The sequence below is a fragment of the Cannabis sativa genome, unplaced genomic scaffold (assembly GCF_029168945.1).
Source record: "Cannabis sativa cultivar Pink pepper isolate KNU-18-1 unplaced genomic scaffold, ASM2916894v1 Contig3, whole genome shotgun sequence".
NCBI classification, from domain to species: domain Eukaryota; kingdom Viridiplantae; phylum Streptophyta; class Magnoliopsida; order Rosales; family Cannabaceae; genus Cannabis; species Cannabis sativa.
In genome coordinates, this window is record NW_026870039.1 from 4,267,776 (window position 1) to 4,279,354 (window position 11,579).

The following is an 11,579-nucleotide window of genomic DNA, read 5'->3' on the forward strand; positions in this document are numbered from 1 at the left end:
GCGACGACCCGGATTTGCTCTGCATTGCTAAGTCCAAACATAAGCTAGATCACCACAGTAGCAATGGGGGTGTCCCCCAAGTGAATTTTTCCATGAAGGGAAATCCCTCTCGAACCCGTAGGGGTCCTCTCCAGAACCAGCCACCATGTTTTTTTTTTAACAAACCAAATTAGGGTGTTAGTGAGGCTTGAAAATGAGTGTTTCCGTCGACCTTATGGTGGAAATAGGTTGTGAAAATAAATTTAGGGGGGAAACCGAATTTCTTTGAAAACGTTAGAGAGTATATTAAAATTGGGGAGCATATTTCGTGCTGCCTCTCAAATATTTGCTTCAAAGTCCTTGGTGCACTATACTTATATACAAAAAAGTAGTGTCAATCAATCACAAGCAGTCCAATCAAATTAAAATAATATTTTATGTTAACTCTATGAACAGTTAAAAGTACAACACATAAATATTTCTCCCCACATGAATAAACCACATATACAGCTGGTTTAGTTTGGTTTAATGGAATTGTATGAACTTTCTTATATTTTATGTTATGTCCAAATACACATGTTGGCCAAAATTAATAAACAGACTATGCAATACTTTTTCTGTATTAATTGAGTTTGCAATTTGTATGTTTATTTCTTTTAATCATATGACAACATGTATGTTAATTATTATAAATGTTGACCATACCGGAGTCCATACTCTCCAAACGAACATAAGCTGAAATATCATTTATACGGGGTCAAGTGTTGGGGTACCGGAATCACTACTCTCCCAACGAACTCACCGAATCCAGTTCGACCTGGGGTTGTACTGAGTGACACTCAACCATTGGTACGACTCACAATGTGACTTGCGGTGTTTACGGACCCGTTGACACACAATATGTACTGAAGTTAGCTTTGGGGTACAGGAATCACTACTCTCCCAACAAACTCACCGAATCCAGTTCGACCTCGGGTTGTAGTGAGTGACACACAACCATTCGTACGACTCACAATGTGACTTGCGGTGTTTACGGGCCCGTTGTGGCACAGTATGTAGTCCAGTTCGCTTTGGGGTACCGGAATCACTACTCTCCCAACGAACTCACCGAATCCAGTTCGACCTCGGGTTGTACTGAGTGACACTCAACCATTCGTACGACTCACAATGTGACTTGCGGTGTTTACGGGCCGTTGTGGCACGGTATGTAGTCCGATTCGCTTTGGGGTACCGGAATCACTACTCTCCCAACGAACTCACCGAATCCAGTTCGACCTCGGGTTGTACTGAGTGACACTCAACCATTCGTACGACTCACAATGTGACTTGCGGTGTTTACGGGCTCGTTGTGTTTACGGGCCCGGAATCACTACTCTCCCAACGAACTCACCGAATCCAGTTCGACCTCGGGTTGTACTGAGTGACACTCAACCATTGGTACGACTCACAATGTGACTTGCGGTGTTTACGGACCCGTTGACACACAATATGTACTGAAGTTAGCTTTGGGGTACAGGAATCACTACTCTCCCAACAAACTCACCGAATCCAGTTCGACCTTGGGTTGTAGTGAGTGACACTCAACCATTCGTACGACTCACAATGTGACTTGCGGTGTTTACGGGCCCGTTGTGTTTACGGGCCCGGAATCACTACTCTCCTAACGAACTCACCGAATCCGAGCTTCGACCTCGGGTTGTACCGAGTGACACTCAACCATTGGTACGACTCACAATGTGACTTGCGGTGTTTACGGACCCGTTGACACACAATATGTACTGAAGTTAGCTTTGGGGTACAGGAATCACTACTCTCCCAACAAACTCACCGAATCCAGTTCGACCTCGGGTTGTAGTGAGTGACACTCAACCATTCGTACGACTCACAATGTGACTTGCGGTGTTTACGGGCCCGTTGTGGCACAGTATGTAGTCCAGTTCGCTTTGGGGTACCGGAATCACTACTCTCCCAACGAACTCACCGAATCCAGTTCGACCTCGGGTTGTAGTGAGTGACACTCAACCATTCGTACGGCTCACAATGTGACTTGCGGTGTTTACGGGCCCGTTGTGGCACAGTATGTAGTCCAGTTCGCTTTGGGGTACCGGAATCACTACTCTCCCAACGAACTCACCGAATCCAGTTCGACCTCGGGTTGTAGTGAGTGACACTCAACCATTCGTACGACTCACAATGTGACTTGCGGTGTTTACGGGCCCGTTGTGGCACAGTATGTAGTCCAGTTCGCTTTGGGGTACCGGAATCACTACTCTCCCAACGAACTCACCGAATCCGGTTCGACCTCGGGTTGTACATAGTGACACTCAACCATTCGTACGACTCACAATGTGACTTGCGGTGTTTACGGGCCGTTGTGGCACGGTATGTAGTCCGATTCGCTTTGGGGTACCGAATCACTACTCTCCCAACGAACTCACCGAATCCGGTTCGACCTCGGGTTGTACCGAGTGACACTCAACCATTCGTATGACTCACAATGTGACTTGCGGTGTTTACGGGCCCGTTGTGGCACGGCATGTAGTCCGGTTCGCTTTGGGCTACGGAATCACTACTCTCCCAACGAACTCACCGAATCCGGTTCGACCTCGGGTTGTACCGAGTGACACTCAACCATTCGTACGACTCACAATGTGACTTGCGTGTTTACGGGCCCGTTGTGGCACAGTATGTAGTCCAGTTCGCTTTGGGCTACCGGAATCACTACTCTCCCAACGAACTCACCGAATCCAGTTCGACCTCGGGTTGTACTGAGTGACACTCAACCATTCGTACGACTCACAATGTGACTTGCGGTGTTTACGGGCCCGTTGTGTTTACGGGCCCGGAATCACTACTCTCCCAACGAACTCACCGAATCCAGTTCGACCTCGGGTTGTACTGAGTGACACTCAACCATTGGTACGACTCACAATGTGACTTGCGGTGTTTACGGACCCGTTGACACACAATATGTACTGAAGTTAGCTTTGGGGTACAGGAATCACTACTCTCCCAACAAACTCACCGAATCCAGTTCGACCTCGGGTTGTAGTGAGTGACACTCAACCATTCGTACGACTCACAATGTGACTTGCGGTGTTTACGGGCCCGTTGTGGCACAGTATGTACTCATTTCATCATGAAGCGTACCAGAGTCACTATTCTCCAGACTTTATTACTACACTCACTTGTTCTCTCAAACTACTATTGTATTCGTAACAGTATGTACTCATTTTAATATGTGAGAAACATAAAATGAAGAATAATATTAAAAGTATTTTTTTGTTACTTTTTTATATTTTTAAGCTATATTATGTTATTATATTATTTAAGATACCCTGAAGTTACTTTTTTTCTTTTAAATGTAACTCATATAATGTTTTAAATGTAACTTATTAAAATAGTTTTATAAAAATAAGTTTATTTTTTATTTAATTTTCTAATTTCAAATATAAAAAATTTAAAAGTAGTAACTTGTTTTCATACATTAAATTTTATTTAAATTTAAATATTCTTTATTTATTAACAAAATATATAAAAAAAAAGAAAAAGACTAAATATTTTAAAAAAAATTAAAAAAAAAAAGAGAATGTTTGACAAGTATATTATTATTATTAAAAAAAATATATTTTTACTATATATGTCATGAGTCATATACAAATAATAAATAAAAAAGTAATTGGCAAAAAAAAAAAAAGAAAACGTACAAGCACTGAATTAATATATTTTAAAATTATTAAAGTGAGAATATGTGAATAGCTCATTATTTCAGTTTTTTAATAATAATAATAATAAAAGAGAAATTTTTTCTAACCACAATCAACCAAACCACAACAAAATCGATAATTTCGTTGGTTGGAATTACGTCTTCCAAGGAAAAGTTAATAGGGGGTTGGGTTTGTTCAAATTACGTTTTTCAAGGGATTGACAAAATCAAATTTGTCTTGGGGTTATACCACCTTTAGCCGTACCTAGGGTTATATTAATTATTATTTTGTAATATTTGACAAGACTACACTCAACAATCACATCCACAAGTACTATATATACCCCTCTACCTCTCCTTACTCCTTCACCTCTCAATTTAGTATTGTTTTCTTTCCTAGAAAACTCACTCCCTATCTGTAGACGTTTGTATAGGGATAATATATATATATAAAAAAAAAAAAGTAAATTATGTATTGTTGTTGCACCGAAGTGAAGATGTGTAAACAAAAGGATTGGTATGCACTACAACCGTGTGTTGTAGGTGCATCAAGGGAATTTCAGCAATTCAATCAATCATCTCATTAGAAATTTCGGTAATAACTCAACTATTTACGTCTATTTTTTTAAAAATTATATTATTACGAATTGTTTCTTAAAAATTTTATGTATGTGGTATATGTATATTCAGGAAACGTTGACGAAGGTTTCGGATGGGTGGAGTAGGGTGGCCCGAACAACTTCCAATACGGGCACCCAAATATGCCATCCAACCGAACCTAAACCTCCAATAAGGCCACCGAGGGATGAGTGTTATCTATCATATTTGACACAACGGTGCGCCATACTCTGGAACAAAATGATACGCGGGAGGCAAATGTCAGCGTTTTTACATTTTTAGGTAAAATTATTATTTTATTATAAAACCGTACTTGGGTGAGTTTTAAATATATATGTCACATCATATGTACTGTAGGAGTTTTTATTAACAAAAGACAAAAATTAATCTATTTTGTTGGGTTAATCCAAATGTTAATCCATTAGTTGGTTGTTCACTTTTATTATTTGAAAATTGTAATGTTGAATACTTTATTGTAATCAAGAAGTGAGAAATTGTAATGTGGTTACTACAAATTAATTAGCATATATAAAAGATTTCTTTATTCTAATAACGTATTTCTACGTATGTCTTTCCAACCCTAAAATCAATTTTCAACAGTCACAGAAATAAATTATATGAAAATATGTTTGGAACGTATTTCAATGTACGTCGGAAAATTTGGATCTCCCATATCTCAATAAGTTCAAGTTTGAAAATAACGTACATCAATATACATGCAGAGTACCTTAAATCGAAAATACAGTACGGTGCAATTATGTTTACTCAATATTTGAATTTAATGAGATAATAAGATTTTTTTTCAAATGTAAACTATAATTTCGAACATATTTATTCGTACATTACTTATTTTAATACATTTTGAACCATTTCCTATTTAGGACCACGTTTTTAAGTTGTTGGGAATTATTTAAAAATTGTCCAAATATTGTAATCTTCTTAACCAAGTATGGACTATTTCCTCTTTAATTTGTAGATACTAACTAAAAAAATCAATAGTTGTCTTATCAATATTTAATTATCTGTGTACGTCCCACAGTGTACTCACTGACGTTAAATGGAGTATTTCCTACACTTTAAATAACGTACGTCAGCGATTTCACAGTGTAACATCAAATCAAACTGACTACATTCGACATGCGTATCTCATGGGATTCCCTGATTTGAGTTAATTAATATACTATTTCAAAACACGAAACCTACCAGTAATTACTTAAGGAGATTTAATATTTGTTGGGCTCTAATATACTAATATGACATTTTTCTTATTAAAATTTGGACAAATCAATTAGGTCAGATTTAATAAATTATGATAGTAGTACCAACAACGATTATGATGTCAAATTTTAATAAATTATTCACGACTGAAATGAGTAGATGTCACATCACCTTTTTAAATTTCACCATTTAAACCATGTACTTATTATTACCATAACATTTAAATATTTAGGTGACAAAGTATTCATTAAATAATTACTCCTTCTGTGGGATCCGACCAAAATATTAAAAAAAAAAAGTCATACATGTCACGTGAATTCTTCGAGTATTGTGCCAAATATTATAAAAAAAAACTTGTTTTTATTATTTATTATAATTGTAGGGAATGTTCTATTCTATGTACCTTATATTTTGATCTCTATAAATAGACAAACATCCTACATATAGTTACTTTATTTCTAATAAAATAATTAGGATTAACACAATTAAGAGCACCATGATTTGATATCAATATATTATAACATTTTATGTTAATACATATAATACAGTTTCATTTTTTTTTCTTTTTCTGAAAATTAATTTTATAATTCTAAATTTGAATGCATATGGTGCATGGGACCTCACATTTGATCTTTATGTTCAATTAATATTGATTTTTTTTTTATATATTATTTTATTTAGAAACATTTTGTGTTCTTATTTAAATTTAGGCTAGTAAATTTAAATTAATACAACATTTAACAAAAAAGAAGGCAAACACTCATTTTGACAAATTATTTAGATGGTGTTTTGGCACTATAATTAAAAAATAAATTTTATTCTTAACAACTGAAATTTTTTTTTTAATAATACAATTATAAGTGTTTGACAATATTTTCAGAAGATTTTTTTTTAAAAAAAAAAATATAAAAAAAATATAAAATTTTGAGAACACCAAAAAGTTATTTGTCGGAGTTTAATTTCATCAATTTTTTTTTTCCAAATTACTTTATCTCATTATTATTGAAAAAACTATTAAAATGCATTTCTTTTTTATGAATATATTTATTAATTTTTTTATTGAAGTTTATTTTCTAAGAAAAAAAGAAAGAATAAATAAATAATTTCTGTTTTTAGAAAATTACATCAAACAAATATTTTTTAATTTTTGAAAACTTCAAAGTATGTTTTATATTATCATTATTTTAAACAATTTTAAAAAAAAATAAATACAAAACCAGAAAAATTCAAAGTGACTCCTCTTATTATTTAAGATTTGAAAACAATTTTATGTTTTTATAAACTCAAAAGGTGGGTCTACATAAAAATTCTTGATTTAGTTAAATATTTTCAAAAACAAAATCTGGGTATTATTTTGAATTTTAGATTGAAAAATAAAAACACTATTTTTTATGTTTCAAACCATGTACTTATTATTTAAAGATGGTGATGTGACATTTTTATACGGCTGTAATAAATCAATTCACATCATTCATTATGTCTTCCATCTGTACTAATACTTAAAAGCATTTTATTTTTACTTTAATTCTGGAAATTATTATTTAAATCATAAAAACGTACGTAAATTTGTTTTTAATATAAACATGTCACATCACTTAGTACTTTCCCGATATTGCTTAGATTTTGTTTGTGGGATTTGATTCACCTTCTCCTTCTATTAAAATTGGTTAACTAATAAATGGGTAAATATTACCATTGTCAAAATTTATTAACTATGAAATGGTTAAATTCGGAAAAAGAAAACCAATATTATTACATCAACCCAATCACGTGTACATCAACCCACCAACCCACTATATAAGTAAAGGTTATGTCTATTTACTAAGCATTTTTATCAAACCCCGTTTTATTGTTACCTACATCAAATGGACCCTTACCAAAACTTCAACCCTTTTGAAACAAGTCCTCAAAAATCCCCACCGCATCCTTTTTCTTCCACAAGACCCGTAGGTACACCGTCACGGAGTCCAAGACTCCGTTCAGCGTCCATGTCAGGATGTCCTAACTGTGCAAGGCTCGAGTCTGTTCTCCACGAACACGAAAAAATTATAAAGAAGGCTCATTTACGAGCCACGGAGGCCAAGCAAGAGTCATACAAACTCGCGGAACATCTGTACCATTCAGCCCACGCCATGCAAGAAGCCAACACTTCAAGAGAAAAATTAGAGGGTATCATGGATGACATTCTCGACTACACCGAGGTGTCCATTCCCCACTACCTACTTCATGTGAAACAAGAATCACCAAGCACTACTCCAAGAGAAAGCCCTTCACGACCAAAGTCCCCGTTCAGAGACAATAGCCCTCCGTCTCAAAGGAAGTTCCCTCGAGTTATAGAACTTGATTGAACATCCGTTCGGTTTCAGTCGTGGTATTTTTCATATATATATACTGTACTTTTGTTACAACTCATCTCATATGGCCGTTGAATCAACTTTTTGTTAGGCCATTTAATGAGATTGAAGCACTTCTATTATATATCTACTTGTTTGTAACTTTACTATATTATTTTAAGTTTTTTTGCTTTCTGTTTGCAGTTGTGATTTCACAATGATTCACTTCACTTTTACTTCCACAATTAATTAATGAGGAAAGTGACATTAATACTCCAAAATAAACCAAAGTACATATTTCATAACAAATACTGATCGTACAACATTATAGCTTAAAATATAAAATAACATAACTTGGACACTAACACAGTGCATCATTTACTGTTTTTGGGAGAAGTATCCACTCCTCCTTTGTCCCCAACTTCTATATCATCTCCATTTCGGTCCTCACCTTTCTCAGTCGAATCTTTCACATTGTCCCGTTCGGGTGATTTAATTGCACCGTAACATTCACCCTCATCAAACAAAGGAGCAAACAGAATTAAGGATAGCCTCTTCATCATTATCATCATCAGAATCCCACATGCAGGGAAACTCATTAACACAGCAAAGTTCTCTAACTTTCTGCCCAGTGAAGCATTCTCCCGTCTCTCCATGTAGACATAAAGCAGAAAAAGCTTCTATGAAAGATTCATAACGAATTATTTTTATGGACGCATCAGAAGTAGTGTTTTTGCTTACAGCATCTTCGTACGTACTATAGATACCTTCATTTGGTCCATTGAAAATAACCCAGTGTGGACCTGAACTCATACTTGATATATTGTAATGCTAATAACTAAGTTACAAATTAATTTCTCTATAAACTTGATGCTGGATTGGAAAACGTCTCAAGTGTCTTATATAAGTCGTGGAGAATAACCCTATAGTACGTTTTTTAGTTAGCTGTACTCCATTGGGATGTACTCCATTGGGCAAATGTGATGTGTCAAAAGAGGGTGCTTAAATCTCTGAATTACACAATTAAATACACGGGTAGGCGTACGTAGTATGGTCAAATGTCAACATTATTCATCAATCCCGTTTTTCCAAAAAACCTAATGTCCTCGCTAAGACTGCTCTAACGTACGACGATGGTTTAACTTATAAGAAGATGTAGGTGAAGGGCCCATTAATATCACCAACATAAATAAATCCCCAACATATATAAATCAGTAAAACTACCCATTCTACTAAAAAAAGTCATCACTTTAATACACGTGTACACGCATGGGGTTTTCATAATAGTACTGCGTTATCTTTGTAAAGTACAGGAATGGTTGAATTCATTAAAAGATGTTGGTATAGGCCCATTAATATAAGCCCAATGGATTTAAATGTGAACAACTAACCATTTATTAAAATTTTCTTCTTTTCTTAACATATTTTTTTTCAAAAACAATAAAAGTACAATGTTTTATTTCGGACGTACGAATATGGTTCAACTCATTGAAAAACTTAGGTGAAGGCCCATTAACATAACCCCAATCTATTTAAATCCCACCACCAAACCTTTCAACTCAATAACATCAACCCTTCAAATTTTTCGTCAAATAACCTTATTTCACAATTACATGTGGAATGAAATTAAAACAATTTGTACTATTATACTGTTATGACGTACGAGAGGAGTTGAGTTCAGATTGTAATATTGAAGAGGCCCATTAATATCAGCCCAACAGCTTTAAATGTGATCACCAACTCCACACAACCCTATTATCTCAGCCTTTTAAACTCACAAAATCTAATTTCAATCCCCTCAAAGACCCTCTACACCTTACTCCTCATCTACAATTCTTACAAATCAATAACAAGCCAACATGAATGACGAACACACTTATGAATGGGAAACCATCACAGCGAGAGCTAAACATCATAAAACCGAGTGAATGAGATTGAGATACGTGACGTGCTAGGCAAGAGTCTCGACAAAGGCGGAAAAATGGGAAGCATTCTACGAAATGTATGCGAAACGGATGGGTTTCGGCACAAGGAAAGACGATGTACGACGTTCTCATGGGGTCATTGTAATGCGGAGGTGGGTTTGCTGTTCAGAGGGTTCGAAAAAAAATCGCATCACCGGACACACCAAGAAAAAAAAGACCTCATGATGTCACTAGAACCGGATGTCAGGCAGCATTGCGTATTTTACTCACACAACCGTCTAACACTTGGAAATGCAAAGAGTTCAAAGACAATGCACAATCACGAGCCGGCTTCATCAAGTGAGGTACAATTTTTGAGATCATATAGAGTTGTCTCCAATGGGTTGCTTGCCCAAGTTAGGTCGATGAACTCCGTAGGAATTAAAACTGCCAACATAATGTCTCATGTTGCTTTGCAAAGTGGAGGTTACGAGAAAATGCCATGTCAACTTCGAGATGTGTACAACAGGGTTGCTGGTGCGAAGCGAGAAGAGAAGATAGAGACGGACTCAGAAGGGGCTCTGGGATTTCTTGATTGTCTCGCAGAGAAGGATCCTAATTTCTTCGTTGTCTATCAGGTTGACGACGAGAATCGCTTGGCTAACTTATTCGCGAGATGGAAACTCACGCGTGGACTATGTAGCTTTTGGGGATGTACTAGGATTTGACACAACCTACATGACGAATGAGTACAATAAGCCCCTCACTGTTCTCATTGGCGTCAACCACCATTTCAACACATGCATCTTCGGATTTGCTCTCCTCCTCCACGAGAAGCTTCCATCATATTCTTGGCTACTTCAAAAATTTCTAGAATGCCATGGAGATAAGAAGCCAAGTGTTGTAGTTACTGACCAAGATGCGGCCATGAAACAGGCTATCGTTGAACACATGCCTGATGTTACGCACCGTCTCTGCGCTTGGCATCTCAATACAAATGCTTCGAAAAAGGTTAAAGATCCGATCTTCTTAAAAACATTTAAGGATCTCATGTACAACTACTACGAGGAGGAAGAATTTGAAGCAAGATGGTTAGACGTCATCCAAACCCAACAACTAACAAATAATGAATGGCGTCAAACAACATTTGAGTCAAGACAACAATGGGCAGAAAGTTATTTAAGGGGTTCATTCGTTGCAGGAATGAGAACCACACAACGTTGCGAATCCATCAACTCCGCTCTAAAAAAATTTTTAGAGAAGAATTATTGCTTGCGTGAATTTGTAACAACCATAGATATGACAGTCTCAAAGCTCAGACACAACGAGACTGCAAATGACTTCAAAAGTAGATGCACTCGACCTCACCCACCTAATCCTACATGCTTGACCACTTACTACAACCAATGTGCTGAATTCTACACAAGAACTATGTACCACAAGGTTGCTGAGCAGCTTGATTTAGAGAATAACTATTTTGTCCTAACTCAAGAGCAAGAAGGAGAGTGGCAGATATTCACCATTGGAAAGTTCCAGCATCCGGACGTCCAATACCGAGTTCATTACCGTGAAGGCCGACGAGCACTACACCGTAGTTGCTTGCTCTATGAAAGTCAAGTGGTACCCTTGTAGACATTTATGGGCTACAATGAAAAGATTAAACATGAGAAGAATACCTAATTCTCTTCTCATGAAGCGATGGAGCAAATCCGCAAAGATAAATCTCCACCTACATTTTAACCCGCCAGCACAACCACAACAGCACATTTACGAGATGGCTAGGTTTGGATCTCTCAGTTCACTGACTTATAACTTCACTTT

At 36.3% G+C, this 11,579-nt stretch overlaps 1 protein-coding gene across 1 annotated transcript; it reads left to right on the plus strand.

The window, feature by feature from the left end:
• The first annotated feature begins 10,496 nt into the window (after positions 1–10,496).
• LOC133033124 (protein FAR1-RELATED SEQUENCE 4-like) lies at positions 10,497–11,390 on the plus strand. Its single transcript, XM_061107731.1, has one exon. It carries the CDS (start codon positions 10,497–10,499, stop codon positions 11,388–11,390), a length of 894 nt encoding a protein of 297 aa, XP_060963714.1.
• Positions 11,391–11,579: the final 189 nt, after the last annotated feature.